The sequence below is a fragment of the Lolium perenne genome, chromosome 1, assembly GCF_019359855.2.
Source record: "Lolium perenne isolate Kyuss_39 chromosome 1, Kyuss_2.0, whole genome shotgun sequence".
Lineage (NCBI taxonomy): Eukaryota > Viridiplantae > Streptophyta > Magnoliopsida > Poales > Poaceae > Lolium > Lolium perenne.
Genome location: NC_067244.2, coordinates 111137508 through 111159918, shown reverse-complemented (window position 1 = coordinate 111159918; position 22411 = coordinate 111137508). Strand labels below are relative to the sequence as shown.

The 22411-nt window shown below is 45.7% G+C and overlaps 1 protein-coding gene across 1 annotated transcript; it reads right to left on the bottom strand.

The window, feature by feature from the left end:
• Window positions 1–17336: 17336 nt before the first annotated feature.
• Window positions 17337–20705, bottom strand: LOC127299154 (NADPH--cytochrome P450 reductase 1-like). The gene is made up of 3 exons (XM_051329080.2): window positions 18208–20705; window positions 18068–18127; window positions 17337–17945 (listed from the first exon to the last, which is right to left on the bottom strand). The coding sequence occupies exons 1-3, from the start codon at window positions 18298–18300 to the stop codon at window positions 17754–17756; spliced, it is 345 nt and encodes a 114-aa protein (XP_051185040.1). The 5' UTR covers window positions 18301–20705; the 3' UTR covers window positions 17337–17753.
• Window positions 20706–22411: the final 1706 nt, after the last annotated feature.

The following is a 22411-nucleotide window of genomic DNA, read 5'->3' as shown; positions in this document are numbered from 1 at the left end:
TCGTCAAGCGAGAGGGGATCGCCGGCGTCGCTCCTCCGGCCTCGTCGGTGAGCTCGGTAAGTTCCCAGTTGCGTCACGCCCGCTCCCTTGCAGGTCCACACGGCGTCGCGGTTTCGCTTCCGGCGTGGCGCCGGTGCAGTTCAACGGGGCGCGTCGACGACGACACCAGGGCCTGGTTCATGAAGAGGCACGCCGAAATCCGCGCTGGAGACACCTGATCCGGCGGCAATGTCTAGCACCAAGGCCTCCTTTTGGGCATCATATGCTGTTCTGGCCCTGTTGTGTCCCTTTGGACTCCATTTTGCTACCATGTGCAAAGTGTGATGAACTTATTTCAGACCTCAATTTAAGCTAATTTGAGGCTATAATTTCGTGCAAATTTGAGCTAATTTGAGGCTACAACCTCTTTTCTGAATTTTCTGAACCTAAACTGACCCGCGTCGGAAATGTGTCGATCCGCTGGAGCCACCCCGACTCAAACGGACGCATGACTATTTTCGCGTCCGCGGACCGACGCAAAGGAACACACGCGAACATTTTGGCCATCGGAAATGAGTGGGCCTGCTGGAGCTTACAAAACAACACCACGCAAGCATGCAGATTTATTCAGCGATAAACGATAGAATGTGGCTCCTCCTCTGAATCTCATGAAATGTCACATCATTATAGTAGGTGATGCATAACAGGACACCCTATAGTGCACCGATTAATAGTTGTAGACACTAAATTTTTGACTGTTGTACACGGTGACGTAAAATAGGGCACGGAAATTTTCCGCCATACAAGCTGATGTAAAATAGAGCACCGAATATGTTTGTGTTATCCACATTTGCATACACATACCGAAAACTCAAATAAAAAATATCCACAACAAATTAAAAATAAAAGTGCTCGTCCCCGCCCCCATCGCCGTCGCTTTTGCGCCCATCATCGGTGCCCGCCCCCATCGCCGTCGCCCAACCACCGCACACCCGATCACCGGTCCCCGTGGATACCTCCGCCGCGCCCCTGGATCTCGTCGCCGTGCCACCATAGGCTCCCGCGGCCACGGGGGGAATCGACGATGTCACAGAGGGCTACTACCGGAGAGGCTCTAAACCGCCATGGTCAACGACGATCTACCACCTCGAGCTCACTATCATCCCCAGCCGCGCATGGCTGTTTAGGTCGATGCCGCCATGGATCTGATGGATGGTGGGCGGAGGTCGCGCCCGCGAGCGCCGCCTGTTGTTGAGGCACAAGGGAAGCAAGATTGGGCTCCACCTAGGCATCGTCGAGCTCGCACCCCCCCTCCCGCATGTGCAAGGTCTTCGATGGCCGCGCTCACTGCCTTTGAGGACATCTGGCTAGATGGCGGTGCGAGGAAGGTTCTGCCGGCCATGGGCTACACCTGCACCGACTGCCACCACCGGTGCTCCCTCCTCAACGGCTGCAAGGACGACGGTCGGTGTGCCGGGTACCATCGTTGCTACCACTGGTCTATGGATTTACATTGTAGGTTAAAAAAGTGTGCTACAATTGTTTCTGCATATTGTGAAGAATATTTTGCTACTAACCTTCCGCAATTTTTGAACCATAAGTTCATGCGACATCCGGCTAGATAAGGTGCGAGGAAGGTGTTGCCGGCCTTGGGCTACACCTGCACTGACCTCCACTGTCGGTTCTCTCTCCTCAACGGCTGCAAGGACGACGGTCGGTGTGCCGGGTAGCGTCGTTGCTACCACTGGTATAGGGATTTGCATTGTAGGTTAAAAAAAATGTGCTACAATTGTTTCTGCGTATTGTGAAGATCATTTTTGCTACTACCCTTCTGCAATTTTTCAACCATAAGTTCATTCTAAGGATTCAAATATTTATTGCTACAAGTGTTCTATAGTTTCGCGATAATAGTATATATATTTTTTTTTCTATGGGGTCTCCGACGATGTCTCCGGCAAAGTTGTTTTTTGTTAAAATTGCACATTTTCCGACGTGATCTCCAGCGATGTTGCAATGATGCTGTTGGAGATATGCCCAAGAGGCAATAATAAAATGGTTATTGTTATATCTTCGTGTTTATGATAAATGTTTGCATCCCATGCTGTAATTGTATTAACTGAAACATTGATACATTTGTGTTATGTAAACAACAAGGAGTCCCTAGTAAGCCTCTTGTATAACTAGCTTGTTGATTAATAGATGATCATGGTTTCGGGATCATGAACATTGAATATTGTTAACAACAAGATTATGTCATTGGGTGAATGATATAATGGACACACACCCAAATAAGCGTAGCATAAGATCAAGTCATTAAGTTCATCTTGCTATAAGCTTTCGATACATAGTTACCTAGTCCTTCGATAACGAGATCATGTAAATCACTTACACCGGAAGGATACTTTGATTACATCAAACGCAATTGCGTAAATGGGTGGTTATAAAGATGAGATTGAGTATTCGGAAAGTATGAGTTGAGGCATATGGATCAAGAGTGGGATTTGTCCATCCCGATGACGGATAGATATACTATGGGCCCTCTCGGTGGAATATCGTCTAATTAGCTTGCAAGCATGTGACAAGGTCACAAGAGATGACACACCACGGTACGAGTAAAGAGTACTTGTCAGTAACGAGGTTGAACTAAGTATGGAGATACCGATGATCGAACCTCGGACAAGTAAAGTATCGCGTGACAAAGGGAATCCGTATCGTATGTAAATGGTTCAATCGATCACTACGTTATCGCTGAATGTGTGGGAGCCATTATGGATCTCTAGGTCCTGCTATTGGTTATTGATCGGAGAGGAGTCTCGATCATGTCCGCATAGTTCATGAACCGTAGGGTGAAGCGCTTATTGTTCGATGTCGTATAAGTAGATTCGGAATATGGGATGGATTTTCGGAGTCTCAGATGGGATCCAGGACATCACGAGGAGGTCCGGAATGGTCTGGAGAATAAGATTCATATAAGGGAAGTTGATTTCTAGGTTTCGGAAAAGTTCGGGATTTTTCCGGTGGAAGACCGGGAAGGTTCTAGAAGGTTCCGGGGGTCCACCATGGGGCCCACGACCTAGGGGGGCCAACATGGTCCGAGGGGGTGCATCCTAGCCCTAATGGTACAGGGGCACATGCCCCTCAAGGCCCAAGTCGGCCAGCCCACTAGGGTGCCCCAAAACCCTAGGGGGATCAACTTGGGGGGGAGGAAAACTTCCCCCCTTTGGCCGCCGGCCACAACCCTAGATGGGTGTGTGGGGACATCCCAAACCGACCTCCCCCCTATATAAAGAGGGGAGGGGGCAGGGGGCGCAGCACACCTTTCACCCCAAAGTCTGCCGCCCCTCTCTCCTCCACCGCAAGTCTGCTCCGGCTTGGCGAAGCCCTGCAGCTTTTCTCCCCCACCACCACCACTACGCCGTCGTGCTGCTAGGATTTCGAGGGGATCTACCACACCTCCGCTGCCCGCTGGAACGGGGAGAGGACGGAGTTCATCGACACTGTATGCACGACCGAGTACGCAAGTGTTGCCGGATTGCAGCACGGGACGATCGACTACATCAACAACGAGATCTAATCTCGTAAGACTTTGGATCTTCGAGGGTTAGTCTCGCATACATCTCGTTGCCTCGTCTTCATAGATTAGATATTGCTTCTTCCTAGATTGGATCTTGGTTTTTGTTCATGTTCACGGTAGAATTTTTTTGTTTTCCATGCAATGAACCCATCATATGCTACAATAGTATAACTTTTTGGCCACAATTGTTTAGCTGTTTTGCTACTTTTAGTATTTTTTTTTTCTATGATGTCTCCGGTGAGTCTCTGGTGAGGTCTTTGACGATGTTTTGCTATATTCTTTTTTGCTACAACTTTTCTGTATTTTTGCTACAATTATACAATATGTTTGCTACGGGGTCTTCGATGAGGCATTCGGCGAGGTCTCTGTCAATGTCTCAGCCTCTCAGGTGAGGCAAAAAAAATTTGCTACAACAGCGCAAGTTTTTTGCTATGAGTATCCAGCGAGATTAGTCCTTTTCTTTTCTTTCGTGAACGAACCGTTTTTTGCTGCACTGGAGCAAAAAAAAACGGGGTTTTTTCTACCCGACAGCAAAAAAGGACACGTGCCAGAACGGGGACCCGGGGGCTAGGAAATCAAATCCCGCAGGGGATGCCCAATACTATCCTTTAATTATTACATAGTTCATGAATTTTAAGCATGAAAAACAACAAGACATGAACACGAATGATGCAAACAATTTTGGGCCACATGTACACACGCGATATGACCAAAATTGATGCCAAAAAATGTTTGTGCTACGTACCTTGTCCATCGCATTTGTACCGCTTGGGTTCAAACATGCAACATGTATCAAGCACGCGGACCATTTTTGACATTCCGTACATATAGTGGACCACCGATTGCAAAGAGAAACGACGACCGTGTGACCAAAGCCACTTTGGTTGTGTACTAGTATAAATGCCCGTGCGTTGCCACGGGGCTTCAAATTTTATTTCTCAATACACATGTATAATTCACAATTCACTACGAAAATTTAAAACAAACCAAAAATATCATAATATAATACAACATGATAATACCAAACGAATAACAAGACAACATTGTTGTGCGGTTTCAAGTTCTAGGTCTTCTTGTTACTCTTCTGTTGTAAGTCCCACTGGGCCGTCATAACAGTCAACTCAACAATCTCTACTTTTGTGTGTATTATTGTCTCACAAAACATAGGTGCCGCAAACACAAGTATAACTGAAGGAATACTTCTTTTCTAATTAGTCTAAACCACACTTTGATATTCATAAATATAATAACGCGTGTCTTTCGAATCCTACTTGTCTTTTGTCAAGTTGCTTATTACCTTTTACCTATGTGTGGTTTAATGAGCTACTTAAATAAGTTATATGGCCTAACGGTGTAAGCGCGTGCATGCAATCGCATGATCCACAAACAAGCGATGGTTCAAATTTGAGTTATGTTTCACTCTATTTTAGCTCGATAAAATAAACACTGTCTTAAAATATGTCATATGAATCTGATAAATAGTAGGTGGAGTTGTTTTTTCCAATAATAATTTTGTATAGAGCAAGTATCCATTACCTAAGTAAATACATGTTCAGAAATATTAAGAAAATATCTCTCATCCTATATTTCATCAAGTTAAACATCCACACACCACAAATGACTTACGTCATTACGGAATTTGCAGGATGCAATTTGTTGAGAAAATGATGATTTTTTCAACATAATCAATTAAAAATAGTTATGAAAAAGATATTAGAAGATTTTAAAATTTAAAAGAAAGCATAATGTTGAAAATCCTAATATAATCCTAACGCTAGCTGGACCAAAGCAAATCTAACATTTATGTCATTGCCTACTGAGAAGTGTATAAATTGATGAAGTAGCTCACTTCATTGCCACAATGCCGAGAAGAAAATAAAGGAGAGGTGTATACCCTACTACGGATTATGGAAAGCAAAGAAAATGATAACATGAATCGTACACATTCAAGCCGCGTCGACCATCCCCTCCATTGCCTTCAGTTGCTTGTGCGGACGGCTGCCCCTTATCTGCCTCCCTACCGCTGGCGATAGGATCTGCTCCTCCACTTCCTCCCGCCACTACCGCGAGTTTCTCACCTTCCCTGCTTCTGCAGCGAGTTCCGCTCCCTTTCCCGGCCTCCCCGACGCCGGCGAGAGGACCGCCCCCTCCCCTGTCTCCTCACCGCCGGAGACACGCCCCTGGTATCTTATTATCCCTAGTCATTGACCCCGGTCACCAAAGATCTCGAGGAGGCACTGGAGGTGTGGACATCAGGCAACCTCTATCTCGGCATGCTACAAGCCAGGCGACCGCCAGGCGCCAACAGAGGTGGAGGCTGAGGCGCTGACTTCCTGCTCACCGGATCCATGGACGCGGACAACGCGCGCAATTGAGGGCTCCACAACACCAGCCTCCTGTTCCCACGGGACAAGCCGGAGAACTGGAGTGTGCTCAGCTTGATGCCAACAAGGACACTTTGCTCCAGTGGGTTGGCCGTGTCGCGAGCTTCCCTGAGTGGATGGTTGACAGCCCTCCACACCTCACCCGTCGTGGTCTGCTGGAGAAGGTCACTCGACAATTCGCTAGTATCCTAGACTTCTGCACATTCCCAATTCTCCCGCATCTCCACAAGGTGTGTCAGTTCCCTCTCATCTCCGAACTCACGACATCCTAATGTTCCTCTTAGGACGCTTGAAGCCATTTGTCAGGATCTGCTAGATCCAAATACTGCAAAAGTGATAATAAGCGAAGATGTGACTAATTTAAAATTTATATTAGCGCGAGGGATTCTAAAATTGGAAGAAAGCTGGAACCAAACAATATATATTGGTAAATGAATCCAATTGTGATTTGTATTGTACTTGACTCCACAAATGAATTCATCCAATTCAGATTTCTGTAGGATAACGTTGCATAGAAAACAAAAATTTTCCTACCGCGAACACGCAATCCAAGCCAAGATGCAATCTAGAAGACGGTAGCAACGAGGGGGTATCGAGTCTCACCCTTGAAGAGATTCCAAAGCCTACAAGAGGAGGCTCTTGTTGCTGCGGTAGACGTTCACTTGCCGCTTGCAAAAGCGCGTAGAAGATCTTGATCACGATCGGTTCCGGCGCCACGAACGGGCAGCACCTCCGTACTCGGTCACATGTTCGGTTGTTGATGAAGACGACGTCCACCTCCCGTTCCAGCGGGCAGCGGAAGTAGTAGCTCCTCTTGAATCCGACAGCACGACGGCGTGGTGTCGGTGGTGGTGGAGAACTCCGGCGGAGCTTCGCTAAAGCTACGCGGGAGATATGGAGGAGAGGGGGGCGGCTAGGGTTTGGGAGGGGGTGGCCGGCCACTTCAAGGGGGGCGGCCAGCTTGTGGTCTTGGGGTGGCCGGCCCTCTCCCTTGGCCCCTCATTATATAGGTGGATCCCCAAGAGTTGGTCTCCAAGTCTTCGAATAAGACCCGAACCAAAAACCTTCCATATGGAGGGGAAACCTAGCCAAGCTAGGACTCCCACTAGAGGTGGGAGTTCCACCTCCCATGTGGGGGGGGGTGGCCGGCCCCCTAAGGGGGAGTCCACTTGGGACTCCTCCCCCACTATGGTTGGCCGGCCATGGAGGTGGAGTCCCATGTGGACTCCACCTTCCTTGGTGGTTTCTTCCGGACTTTTCTAGAACCTTCTAGAACCTTCCATAGAACCTTCCGCGACATTTTAATTCACATAAAATGACATCCTATATATGAATCTTATTCTTCCGGACCATTCCGGAACTCCTCGTGATGTCCGGGATCTCATCCGGGACTCCGAACAAATATTCGAACTCCATTCCATATTCAAGTACTACCATTTCAACATCCAACTTTAAGTGTGTCACCCTACGGTTCGTGAACTATGCGGACATGGTTGAGTACTCACTCCGACCAATAACCAATAGCGGGATCTGGAGATCCATAATGGCTCCCACATATTCAACGATGACTTTAGTGATCGATTGAACCATTCACATACAATACCAATTCCCTTTGTCACGCGATATTTTACTTGTCCGAGGTTTGATCTTCGGTATCACTCTATACCTTGTTCAACCTCGTCTCCTGACAAGTACTCTTTACTCGTACCGTGGTATGTGGTCTCTTATGAACTCATTCATATGCTTGCAAGACATTAGACGACATTCCACCGAGAGGGCCCAGAGTATATCTATCCGTCATCGGGATGGACAAATCCCACTGTTGATCCATATGCCTCAACTCATACTTTCCGGATACTTAATTCCACCTTTATAGCCACCCATTTACGCAGTGGTGTTTGGTGTAATCAAAGTACCTTTCCGGTATAAGTGATTTACATGATCTCATGGTCATAAGGACTAGGTAACTATGTATCGAAAGCTTATAGCAAATAACTTAATGACGAGATCTTATGCTACGCTTAATTGGGTGTGTCCATTACATCATTCATATAATGATATAACCTTGTTATTAATAACATCCAATGTTCATGATTATGAAACTAATCATCCATTAATCAACAAGCTAGTTTAAGAGGCATACTAGGGACTTCTTGTTGTCTACATATCACACATGTACTAATGTTTCGGTTAATACAATTATAGCATGATATATAAACATTTATCATAAACATAAAGATATAAATAATAACCATTTTATTATTGCCTCTAGGGCATATCTCCTTCAGTCTCCCACTTGCACTAGAGTCAATAATCTAGATTACATAGTAATATACCTAACACCCATGGCATTCTGGTGTTGGTCATGCTTTGCCCTAGGGAGAGCTTTAGTCAACGGATCTGCTACATTCAGATCAGTGTGTACTTTGCAAATCTTTACTTCTCCATCTTCGATGTACTCGCGAATCGAGTGGTAACGCAGCTTGATATGCTTTAGCCTCTTGTGTGACCTTGGCTCTTGTGCATTGGCGATGGCACCCATGTTATCACAGTAAATGATTAATGGGTCCAATGCACTAGGAACCACACCGAGCTCTATAATGAACCTCTTCATCCATACCGCTTCTGATGAAGCCTCTGAAGCCGCTATGTACTCGATTCTGTTGAAGACTTCGCCACCGTGCAATCGCTTCGAGCTTGCCCGACTTCATCGCAGCACCATTCAATATAAACACGTACCTGCATTGTGACTTAGAGTCATCAGATCGGTGTTCCAACTTGCATCGGTGTAACCACTTACAACGAGCTCTTGGTCACCTCCATAACAAAGAAACATATCCTTAGTTCTTTTCAAGTACTTCAGGATATTCTTGACCGCTGTCCAGTGTTCCATTCCTGGATCACTTTGATATCTGCTAGTCAAACTAACAGCATGTGCTATATCCGGTCTAGTACATAGCATGGCATACATGATAGATCCTACTGCCGAGGCATAGGGGATTTTACTCATCCTTTCTCTTTCTTCTGCCGTAGCCGGTCCTTGAGTCTTACTCAAGACTTTGCCTGATAACATAGGTAAGAACCCTTTCTTACTTTCGTCCATTCTAAACTTCTTTAGAATCTTGTCCAGATATGTACTCTGTGATAGCCCTATTAGGCGTCTTGATCTATCTCTATAAATCTTGATGCCTAATATATACGATGCTTCACCAAGGTCTTTCATTGAAAAACTATTATTCAAATAACCTTTAACATCGCTTAATAGTTCTATATCATTCCCGATCAATAATATGTCATCTACATATAATATCAGGAATGCTACAGAGCTCCCACTCACTTTCTTGTAAATACGTGCCTCTCCATGACACTTGTATAAACCCGAAGTCTTTGATCACCTTATCAAAACGTCGGTTCCAACTTCTTGATGCTTGCTTCAGTCCATAGATTGAACGCTGAAGTTTGCATACTTTGTCAGCATTTTTAGGATCGACAAAACCTTTGGGTTGTACCATATACAACTCTTCCTCAATGTCTCCATTAAGGAACGCCGTTTTGACATCCATCTGCCAAATCTCATAATCGAAAAATGCAGCTATTGCTAACAAAATCCTTACAGATTTTAGCTTCGCTACAGGTGAGAAAGTCTCATCGTAGTCAACTCCTTGAATTTGTCAGAAACCCTTTGCGACAAGTCGAGCTTTATAGACAGTAATATTACCATCAGCATCTGTTTTTCTCTTGAAGATCCATTTATTCTCGACAGCCTTTCGGCTATCAGGTAAGTCTACCAAAGTCCATACTTTGTTATCATACATGGATCCCATTTCGGATTTGATGGCTTCTTGCCATTTGTTGGAATCTGGGATCATCATCGCTTCTTCATACGTCGCAGGGTCCTCATCATTGTTATCCACAATCATGACATTTAGACAAGGATCATACCAATCAGGAGTGGTACGTTCCCTTGTCGATCTGCGAGGTTCAGTAGTTTCATCGTTCGAAGTTTCATGATCATTATCATTAGCTTCCTCTGTTGCCGGTGTAGGCGGTACTGGTACAACTTCCGGTACTGCGCTACTCTGATCAACGAGTATAGATTCATCAATCTCATCAAGTTCTACTTTTCTTCCAGTCACTTCTTTAGTGAGAAATTATTTCTCAAGAAAGGTTCCATTCTTAGCAACAAAGATTTTGCCTTCGGATTTGTGATAGAAAGTATACCCTATAGTTTTCTTAGGGTATCCTATGAAGACGCATTTCTCCGCTTTGGGTTCTAGCTTGTCCGGTTGTAACTTCTTTACATAGGCTTCGCAACCCCAAACTTTCAGGAACGACAGCTTAGGTTTCTTATTAAACCATAATTCATACGGTGTCGTTTCTACGGATTTTGATGGTGCTCTATTTAAAGTGAATGCGGCTGTCTCTAATGCATAACTCCAAAATGATAATGGCAAATCAGTAAGAGACATCATAGAACGAACCATATCTAAGAGAGTTCGATTACGACGTTCGGACACACCGTTTCGTTGAGGTGTTCCCGGCGGTGTCAATTGTGAAAGTATTCCGCATTTCTTTAAATGCATGCCAAACTCATAACTCAGATATTCACCTCCACGATCAGATCGTAGAAATTTGATCTTCTTGTTACGTTGATTTTCTACTTCACTTTGGAATTCCTTAAACTTCTCGAAAGTTTCGGATTTATGTTTCATGAAATAGATATACCCATATCTACTCAGATCATCTGTGAAGGTTAGAACATAACGATAACCACCGCGCGATGCTACGCTCATTGGTCCACATACATCGGTATGTATGATTTCCAATAAGTCAGTAGCTCGCTCCATCATACCAGAAAATGGAGTCTTTGTCATTTTTCCCATTAGACATGCTTCGCATCTATCAAGTGACTCAAAGTCAAGTGATTCAAGTAATCCATCAGTATGGAGTTTCTTCATGCGTTTCACTCCAATATGACCAAGACGACAGTGCCACATATAAGTAGAATTATCATTCAATTTAATTCGCTTAGCATCAATGTTATGTATATGCGTATCACTACTATCGGGATCTAACAGAAATAAGCCATTCTTTTGTGGTGCACGACCATAAAAGATATTATTCATAAAAATAGAACAACCATTATTCTCAGACTTGAATGAATAACCGTCTTGCATTAAACAAGATCCAGATATAATGTTCATGCTCAACGCGGGTACAAAATAACAATTATTTAGGCTTAAAACTAATCCCGAAGGTAGATGTAGAGGAAGTGTGCCGACAGCGATCACATCGACTTTGGATCCATTTCCAATGCGCATCGTCACTTCATCTTTCAGTAGTCTTCGTTTATTCTTTAGTTCTGTTTCGAGTTACGTAGATATGAGCAACCTAACCGTATCAAATACCTGTGTACTAGAACGAGAACCGTTGAGATAAACATCTATAACATGTATATCAGATATACCTTCTTTCTTCTTCTTGACAAGGCCGCTCTTTAGATGAGCCGTATACTTGGAGCAATTACGCTTCCAGTTGTTCCTTCTCCTTGCAGTAATAGCACTCAAGATCGTGCTTAGGGCCGTTCTTAGGTTTCATAGGAGGCGTGGCAGCTTTCTTGCCACCCTTCTTGAATTTTCCCTTAGACTTGCCCTGTTTCTTGAAACTGGTGGTCTTGTTAACCATCAACACTTGGTGCTCTTTCTTGATCTCAATCTCAGCAGCTTTTAGCATGCCAAAGAGTTCGTGTAACTCCTTGTTCATGTTCTCGCATATTGTAGTTCATCACAAAGTTCTTGTAACTTGGTGGCAGTGATTGAAGGACACGATTAATCCCGATCTGTTAGGAATCACTATTCCCAAGTCACTGAGTTTCTTCGCATGCCCGGTCATGGCGAGCATGTGCTCACTAACGGAGCTGCCTTCTTCCATCATGAAGCTGAAGAATTGTTTCGATGCTTCATAGCATTCCACAGCCGCATGAGTCTCAAAAATAGCTTTCAGCTCTTTCATCAACTCATGAGGATCGTGGTGCTCAAAACGTTTTTGAAGATCGGATTCCAGACTGCACAGATGGCACACCGAACTTGAGAGTACCGAATTTTCCGAGTCTCGTAAACAGCTTTTACTTCATCGGTTTCGGGCGAGAGGGTCACCTAGCGGTGCATCAAGCACATATTGCAGATTTCCGCCGAGAGGAAGATCCTCACATGACGGAACCAGTCGGTGAAGTTGCTACCGTTGCTCTTAAGTTTCTCTTTCTCTAGGAACTGATTAAAATTGATTGGGGACGCCATCTCTACAACATATATTTGCAAAAGTTTAGACTAAGTTTATGACAAATTGAGTTCAAATTTTAATTCAACATAATTAAAAATCTAGGTGAACTCCCACTCAAAACAATATCCCCGCGTTGTCTTAGTGATCACACGAACCAAATCCACCGCACCTAAGTCCGATCATCACAAGACAAGGTGTGATTTCAATGGCGAACACTCAAAGTGTTCATCATATCAACCATATGATTCATGCTCTACCTTTCGGTATCACGTGTTCCGAGACCATGTCTGTACATGCTAGGCTCGTCAAGGCCACCTTAGTATCCGCATGTGCAAAACTGTCTTGCACCCGTTGTATGCACTTGTTGATTCTATCACACCCGATCATCACGAGATGCTTCGAAACGACAAGTCTTGGCAACGGTGCTACTAAGGATGAACACTTTATTATCTTGAGATTTTAGTGAGGGATCATCTTATAATGCTACCGTCGCGATCTAAGCAAAATAAGATGCATAAAAGGATTAACATCACATGCAGTTCATATGTGATATGATATGGCCCTTTTGTCTTTGCGCCTTTGATCTTCATCTCCAAAGCACGGACATGATCTCCATCATCTTCGGGCATGATCTCCATCATCGTCGGCGTAGCGTCAAGGTCAATGGCGCCGTCTTCATGATTGTCCTCCATGTAGCAACTATTACAACTACTTTGAAATACTACTCAACATGAAATTTAAAGACAACCATAAGGCTCTGCCCGGTTGCCACAATACAATAATGATCATCTCATACATATTCATCATCACATTATGGCCATATCACATCACCAAACCCTGCAAAAACAAGTTAGACGTCTCTAATTTGGTTTGCATATTTTACGTGGTTTAGGGTTTTCGAGAGAGATCTAATCTACCTACGAACATGAACCACAACATTGATACTAATGTTTTCAATAGAAGAGTAAATTGAATCTTCACTATAGTAGGAGAGACAGACACCCGCAAAGCCTCTTATGCAATACAAGTTGCATGTCGAACGAGGAACAAGTCTCATGAACGCGGTCATGTAAAGTTAGTCCGAGCCGCTTCATCCCACTATGCCACAAAGATGCAAAGTACTCAAACTAAAGATAACAAGAGCATCAACGCCCACAAAACCATTGTGTTCTACTCGTGCAACCATCTATGCATAGACACGGCTCTGATACCACTGTAGGATAACGTTGCATAGAAAACAAAAAATTTCCTACCGCGAACACGCAATCCAAGCCAAGATGCAATCTAGAAGACGGTAGCAACGAGGGGGTATCGAGTCTCACCCTTGAAGAGATTCCAAAGCCTACAAGAGGAGGCTCTTGTTACTGCGGTAGACGTTCACTTGCCGCTTGCAAAAGCGCGTAGAAGATCTTGATCACGATCGGTTCCGGCGCCACGAACGGGCAGCACCTCCGTACTCGGTCACACGTTCGGTTGTTGATGAAGACGACGTCCACCTCCCGTTCCAGCGGGCAGCGGAAGTAGTAGCTCCTCTTGAATCCGACAGCACGACGGCGTGGTGTTGGTGGCGGTGGAGAACTCCGGCGGAGCTTCGCTAAAGCTACGCGGGAGATATGGAGGAGAGGGGGGCGGCTAGGGTTTGGGAGGGGGTGGCCGGCCACTTCAAGGGGGGCGGCCAGCTTGTGGTCTTGGGGTGGCCGGCCCCCTCCCTTGGCCCCTCATTATATAGGTGGATCCCCAAGAGTTGGTCTCCAAGTCTTCGAATAAGACCCGAACCAAAAACCTTCCATATGGAGGGGAAACCTAGCCAAGCTAGTACTCCCACTAGAGGTGGGAGTTCCACCTCCCATATGGGGGGGTGGCCGGCCCCCTAAGGGGGAGTCCACTTGGGACTCCTCCCCCACTATGGTTGGCCAGCCATGGAGGTGGAGTCCCATGTGGACTCCACCTTCCTTGGTGGTTTCTTCCGGACTTTTCTAGAACCTTCTAGAACCTTCCATAGAACCTTCCGCGACATTTTAATTCACATAAAATGACATCCTATATATGAATCTTATTCTTCCGGACCATTCCGGAACTCCTCGTGATGTCCGGGATCTCATCCGAGACTCCGAACAAATATTCGAACTCCATTCCATATTCAAGTACTACCATTTCAACATCCAACTTTAAGTGTGTCACCCTACGGTTCGTGAACTATGCGGACATGGTTGAGTACTCACTCCGACCAATAACCAATAGCGGGATCTGGAGATCCATAATGGCTCCCACATATTCAACGATGACTTTAGTGATCGATTGAACCATTCACATACAATACCAATTCCCTTTGTCACGCGATATTTTACTTGTCCGAGGTTTGATCTTCGGTATCACTCTATACCTTGTTCAACCTCGTCTCCTGACAAGTACTCTTTACTCGTACCGTGGTATGTGGTCTCTTATGAACTCATTCATATGCTTGCAAGACATTAGACGACATTCCACCGAGAGGGCCTAGAGTATATCTATCCGTCATCGGGATGGACAAATCCCACTGTTGATCCATATGCCTCAACTCATACTTTCCGGATACTTAATCCCACCTTTATAGCCACCCATTTACGCAGTGGTGTTTGGTGTAATCAAAGTACCTTTCCGGTATAAGTGATTTACATGATCTCATGGTCATAAGGACTAGGTAACTATGTATCGAAAGCTTATAGCAAATAACTTAATGACGAGATCTTATGCTACGCTTAATTGGGTGTGTCCATTACATCATTCATATAATGATATAACCTTGTTATTAATAACATCCAATGCTCATGATTATGAAACTAATCATCCATTAATCAACAAGCTAGTTTAAGAGGCATACTAGGGACTTCTTGTTGTCTACATATCACACATGTACTAATGTTTCGGTTAATACAATTATAGCATGATATATAAACATTTATCATAAACATAAAGATATAAATAATAACCATTTTATTATTGCCTCTAGGGCATATCTCCTTCAATTTCTACCAGTGACAAAAGGACAATAACAAAGGGTGCCTCCAAATTTCTACATCTTTGAAGACGATATATCTCATAAATGGAAGACAGAAGATGAAATAATAAAAACAAAACATATACTCCAACATTAGGTTCTTTCTCTCCACTATATTGTCTTAAATCCAGTATACAACAAAGCCTAGTTAAGACCTCAATCAGAACTCCAAAGGAACATCAATAATTATCAAGCATTCTGATTCAGAAATAACTCACTGCTCACCACCATAATTATTCTTGGCAGTCACCTCCCACGATCCAACCTGCAATATAAAGAGGCACAATCAGATAAGAGGATAAAAAAGGAAGGTCAGATAACGGTAAGTTCCATCCAGCTAGGGACTTTTTTGACCAATTAATACTCTTTCTACGGCATGTTTAGTGTGACATGTTGCAGCTTGGCGGATCTAGCACTTAGAAAGATAGTTTCTTCATGAACCAGCCAGAATAAGAAATCAAGTGGGGTGGTGTATTAATACCCTTTCCCAATGTGTTTATGCTTTTAAATTAGGCTTCAGAAGATAATTTAACAAAATGAAGAAACCTTATTCTGGCTTCAAAAGATAATTCATAACACAAAATGTATTCAAACAATTCCTCATTATGTGAAGTATGATATGTCATGCATGCCTCATTCTGCAAAGTGCACTCTGTGGCCAGCACAACAAAAAACAAGACTGAGGGAAGGCCTCTTATAATGAGTGAATCCAACGGATGATCACCATGGAATACCAAAATGATGACATAGCAGGTTGACTCACCAAATCATAGCCGGGTTGCCTTTCATCCAAAAGCACCTAAAATTACCATCATCACAATTATGAAGGATGAACAATTTGATTATTTGACCTTTTTAATTATGATTGTACTAAGATATAATGTAAAAACACTAAATATAATTAGCAATGCTCATATTCTCAATACGTTGGTTGCTGATATATACAAGGAACCTACGCTCTACAAACCTGCTGTTCTTGGATGAGTATTTTCTACCGTGAACCTGCTGCTAGCTCGAAGACGTAAGACCCTCTCTGCATTTGACATATTCAATATCATAAACTATGGTTCTTTCCCTGGCTTAAGGAAACAATCAACTGAATTGTCTGACAAATCAATAGAATATATATGCATGGTATGGACGGTAGAACATACGTACCAATCACCCAGAACTGAACCGCCACAATGAACAGCAGTAGGGAGAGGCTGCATGGCCGCTGCTCTTCTTGAAGCTCTTTCTCCTCACTGGCACAAGCATCTTCGTATATTCAGATATTCAGATGCAAAACCCAGCCGGCAAGAGGTAACAGGCCGCGCACTCCATCGTTAGGGCTTGTAAAACCAGCTGACCCAGGCCTGCATAGCAGGTCTCCGCACCTTTGCCCGCGTTGACCTGCTCGACCAGGATGGTCCCCACCACCGCATGTCGGGTCAGGTCTCCCCCGACGCAGGAGATCGAACTCCTGCATCCATCCTTCTCCTTCTACAAGGATGGAGTCGTGCTCGTTCGTCGCCGCGGAGACCTGCTCGACCAGCATGATCTCCTGAAAAAGCTACCATATCTTGAACAGTATGCACAAGTCTTAGTACGAATGAAGAAGTATGTAATGTACTCACAAGAGAGTGTATTAAGACCTCTGCAAGAATTCTAAAACAAAGTTTCAGCGTTGCAGAAAATAACTCAGCACAAGTTCAGTAATGAAGGTTTAGAAATTCTTTTGCCAAGTTACAAAAAATCTTCAAGCACAAGGAATTGCAGGCCTTACTATTTTCAGAGGTACTAACAATGATACTGCAGCAGTTTCAGACCTTAGTATTTTTCAGATAGCAAAACAAATACTCCATTTAATTAGAAACAGAAATACATCCTTGATTTTATTGTGCCACCAAATATATATCTCAGGTTGTAACAATGCAGGTTGAACTACTAAATATGCAGGGAGTACTAAAAAATGGCTACTGTAGTAAAAAAACAAGGGAGTATATACCTGACCTGCTTCAGAAATTGTGGAAGCATGGATTGTAGTAACTGCTCAAGCACTTGCCTTCCACTTGATTCAATGGCTTCACCATTGGGCGCTTCATCCCGCAGCAAATCATGTCAATGAACTCTTGAAATGAGGATTAAATATTTCCTTCAGAAAATGCAAACATGCAACTACGAATTATGCATGATAAGCTAACATAGAGTAGTTTATTTTTTCAGATTTACACAATTATTGAGTTAAATAAGTGCAGAGAACAAACAAGGACCAAAAGTAATTGCAGGCTGACATAACAGAATAATGAAAATCAAACATGACAAGACAAGTACAGAAAATAAAAATGTTACTCCATCACTCTCACGGAGAATTTTCTGTCATGGGAACACATTTGCAGTTTAACCTTCAAGTGCAATGGTATTTCACAATCTAATAGAGAACTTCTTATGACAAATGAGAATGGGTTCAGAGAACAACACTGGTCAGCTGCCCTAGCTTTATTGCTGGTTCGAACAGGGATTAGCTTGAATAAATATGCATGGCTTCTTTTGCTGAACAGGTATAGTACTGCACATAATCAGTAGAAGGTGGAGATGAAATTGCAGATCCATACATTGCCATCCATACATTGCCAGGAAGAGCAGCGCCATGTTCTACTTCTTGAGCTTTTCCTGGTACTCCTCGATCCTCATCTTCTGCGCCGTAATCGTCCTGAACCCCAATCCAATGAAGCAATCAGCGGGACGCGTCAATCATAATATACCCCACAAGGGGAAAAGAGGGAGGGAATTTTGGGAAGCAACATAGCATTGAGGATGGAATCCAAACCGTACCAGATCGACCACCGTGAAGACGACCTTGTCGTACCTGGCCTTGGCCTCCTCCACCAGCGTCTGGGAGAGCTACGGGCTTAGGGTTGTTCCGTCAAACAGATGAACAATCAAGCAGAGAACGGCGAGGGTGAGAAGATAACCTTGGCGAATTCCTCGGTGGCGCCGATCTGCGTGCCGAAGAAGAGCGCGACCCGCTGGCAGCCGTCTTGGTAGTCCCTGCCGGCCATAACCATGATTGGAGTTCGTCCCTGATAGATCGAGCCCTGACACAACAGATCTGGCTGCCGGAGGAGTAAAAGATCCCATTTTGGACCTCAACCTCCATGTGCAGACGAACATATTTGTTGATCAGCGTAGACGATGCAAGCGAGGAAGAGGGTGCCGTCATGTGGCGCGCAAGGGAGACGGCGCCGTCGTCGCGAGAGAGGGCACAGCCGCGAGGGAGAAGAGTGGACGGAGGGCGCGGAGTCGGTCGGTCGTGCATGGAGGGAGGGGCAGAAATAGAAACTTCGTAACCTAAAAAAATGACTATAGTTTCCTTAAAATAGGAGTATGTGATTTGGTGGAAGGGTAAAATGGTCAGATAAAAATATGTAGGACGAAACCTTCGACCGGAGGAAACAGAACCAGTTCGTCCTTTTTAGATAGTAGAGATAGAGATAGAGACTAGCAAAAATGCCCGTGCGTTGCACCAGGAGAAACAAATACTCAAACGCTTTAGTAAATCATCCTCCCACCAATCCTCGAGAGAACTTCATCAGTGCACCAGGTCACCCATGCGCGACCTCTCGCTTTTGATCAGCATGGTTCAGCCCGTGTTCCTGCTCCGTGGATCCACACTCCCATGTCCTATTTCTCTCGAATTTCATTCCTCCTTGTGCGTTGGTCAATTATTCGCTTGGCCTGCAATTCCTCTACTCTAGCATCACCTCACTTTGTACCGTAGCACCTAAAAAGTGTGTTAATTAGCAAAGCAAAGCATCCCTTGCGAGCCCTGCCCTAAGTTGCTCGTCTCCCGACCACTCCTTAATCGATCTCCGCCATCAGGAATAAGAGCACCATGTCTCTGCTTGCCTCCCTCCTCCTCTGCTCGATCTCTCACTCGCTCCGTCCTTCTGCTAGCCCTCTTTTCGCCCGAGCTCCTCATCCCTAACGTCGGCAGTCCTGCACGGACATCTCTAACCAGCCTCCGGCCTCCCTCCGTTTGTCCAAGCCAGCCATGACGTTGTCAAGCTCTGCCAAGTATTCCCCTTCGACAGCAGGCAGCCGTCGACCTCGCCTGCAAGCTTGCCCACCTTGGCCACAACCAATGACGAAGCGCATGTCGCCTCCCCCACGTGCTCGTTCGTGTGACGACACAATTCTGTTCGGGAGGTTGTTTGAGAAGGAAATAAATGAAACGATACAGGGGTAGATGTGTGGTATTATGGGAGTTGGTGGTAGGGTAAATCGGTCTAAAAAATTATTGGACGAAATATTTTGACAGAAACCGTTCCTTTATTATTTGCAAAAGTTGCGTACCTACAAGCAGTTTTTTATGATTCAAATTGACTACTGGTTTATTTAACTTTATATGAGGAAGCTGCAACATTTCATTCGATAAACAAATGAGAAACGGAGCTACTGCTTTGAACCAATGGGACTGAATTACAACATCAATAGACCTGTTCTTTGCACCGTGGCCGTCAGAACTAACATAATGCATCCTTGTCGTGTCTCTCACAAACGTTCAGTTTTGCCATCTTGAACATTTAGTATCTCCGATGTTAACTGAGTTAGTCAGCTGCACCAAAAGAGTATCTCCGATGTTCAGTTTTTTCATAATTCATGAACACTACTTCTCAAGCCTGGCCACAGCCGCACAACAGATGAGTGGTAAAATTAATGTCCAAAGTTCAGAGTTCATCTTCTCTAACTCGATCAATGCCCACATCTTTTTGGCCAAATCAGATGAGAGTAGGCACCGGTGTTTTTTGCTTCGATCCTCAATCTCCACATAGATGTACGGAACTCTGCAGCCATACACAAGGAGCACTATCCAGTTGCTGTAAGTTCAGTACTGACCGAGTAGATCTTGTGGAGGAGCTGCAAGAAATCTGATTGATATCCAGGAGGGGGAAAATTGATCGGACTGGGCCGCCTCACCACCGACATCAGGCTCGAGCGGGGGCAGCAGCTAGCCCTTGCGGAGGCTGTCCCGCGGCTGGACAGGGACGGCGGGGACGTGCTTGGTCTTGGAGAGATAAGGCGTGAGTGGAGGAGCTCCACGCCTCCATGCTGGTGCTTCCCCCGCGGCATCTGAAGATTTGGGTCCAGGGATTTGTACTGGCCGCGTGGGGGGAGAAGGCCAGCGGCTCCTGCTCCGGTGCGTAGGAGGGGAAGACCGAGCCTTGGTGGAGGGATATGGAGAGGGGGCCGCTGACGCTGCGGGCCAGAGGGAAGTCCGTGCGATGAAGGACGGCCGCTCACGCCGGCGAGGTGGTGCGGCGTCGCAGCAGTTGCTGGATTTTTGGATGGGGATGACCAGGAGGCCGGGCGCGGCGCTGCGTCACAGAGCGCTTCCCTTGGGCGGAGCTCACACTCGTGGATCCCATTGTGGATCTGGGAAGAAGACTTCAGGTCGGGTTGAGAATAATAAATTGAACCGGTACGGGGTGTTTAGTCGTATTATGTATTTTGGTGGGAGGGCAAAATGGTCCAATAAAAAGTTGGATGAAAATTTTGGCAGAAACCTTAGCTCCTTTATTATTAGGTATAGAAATGGAAGAACTCTTCCATATGCTTCCAACATGTGTTCATCACTTATGAGTTATGACACAGACAGCTGCATCAAGAGCAATCTTCTTCCATACTAAGAGCATGTCTAACAGGCCCCTTATAACCCGTCCACCCCGTAAAATTCCGGCGGGATACGGGGCAGGAGCGATTTTGGCCGTCTAGCAGGTCCCGTATTCGGGCTGGCCCGTTTCGGCGGAATACGGGGCCCAGGAAATCGGCCCCGCCGCCCCCTACTTATACCGGGCGCAGGTGCGAGTGAGGGGTTAACCCCTCACTCGCAACCCTAGCTCCGCCATGCGCCGCCGCCTCCGTAGTTAGCTCCGGCGAGCAATCCTGCCCACCCCACCGCCGCATTTCAACCGCTGTTCGGCATGGACGCACGCCGCCGCAGTACCGCCTCGCCGGCGAGCGGATCGAAGCGATCCCGCTCGCCGGACACCGTTGAGGAGGCGTGGCGGCGCCACTGCAAGCGCTCCGCCCAGGGGAGTCGCCGTGCGGCGTGCCGGTACGCCGACGCGCTGTTCGTCCCGGATTCGCTCCGGGAGTTCGCCGTCGGTGGGCGGTGGTACCGCCAAGACCCGCCGCTCAAGCCGATGAGCGGCGTCGCCTTCGAGAAGTGGCGTGCCGACTGGGAGCGTGACCGCGCGTCGAAGGCGGCATGGGCGGTGAGCATCGGCAGCACCAGCGGCGGAGGAAGCGGAGGAGATCCGCGAGCCGGCGAGGAGGAAGCGGAGGCGGCAGAGGAGGAGGCGGCCTTCCTGCGTGCGGTGGCCGAATCCGAGAAGGATGCCGCCGAGAAGGCTCGGGCGGAGGCAGAGGAGGAGACGGCGGCGAGTTCGAGGCGCGGGAGGCGCAGGAGGAGGCGGCCTCCATCGCGTTCATCCCAGATGTAGGATAGATGTAGGTATGATCGCAATGTATGTATGATCCGTAGTATGATCAATGAAGATGAACTTCCCGGGGTTTTAATTTTTGAAAATACGGAGCGAAATACGGGGTCTGCTAGACGGAATCGCTCTTCCGTTAGCAATTTTTCGATACGGGGCAAAATGCGAGCGTTATACGGGGCATAGGAATAAGGGGCATGTTAGACATGCTCTAAACATAGCAACTTATCTTCTTCCATGGTGTAGTTCCCTGATCTTCGTATGGAAATTGTTTCCAAAAAAATCTCATCATCTAAAAAAAACTCATGAAATTGTGTTTCATATTCTTGAGAGGCGGTCTCTTGAGATGCAACAGTCATACTTTGCAAAAAAATCATCATCGACAATACATACACCAAATTGAACATCATAGTCACTACATGTCACCATTTCGAACATAGGAACAATTACCATTGGTGGCAAACATAAAAGAACCGGAAAAATTGAAAAAAAACACCTCTGCATCATAGTTTCAAACACGTTGTGTGCGTCGATGACCGTGGGGAAGGGCGATGTCGGATGCTCTTCTGGTGGTTGCGGAACAAAATAAGAGGGGGAGCACCAACGGAGCCACGTCACCAGCACCCTCCACCACTTGAGTTGGAGTTGGGCCACCCTTTGACTTCTTCGTGCGGGAGGC

What these genes read in the sequence shown, in the direction of transcription:
- LOC127299154 (XM_051329080.2), bottom strand. Translation starts at nt 18,300, where the DNA reads ATGGTTATGGCCGGCAGGGACTACCAAGACGGCTGCCAGCGGGTCGCG. An exon ending in CCACCGAGGAATTCGCCAAG is followed by an intron (nt 18,128 to 18,207) that starts GTTATCTTCTCA and finishes TAGCTCTCCCAG; the next exon opens with ACGCTGGTGGAGGAGGCCAA. An exon ending in TCTTCACGGTGGTCGATCTG is followed by an intron (nt 17,946 to 18,067) that starts GTACGGTTTGGA and finishes ATTGGGGTTCAG; the next exon opens with GACGATTACGGCGCAGAAGA.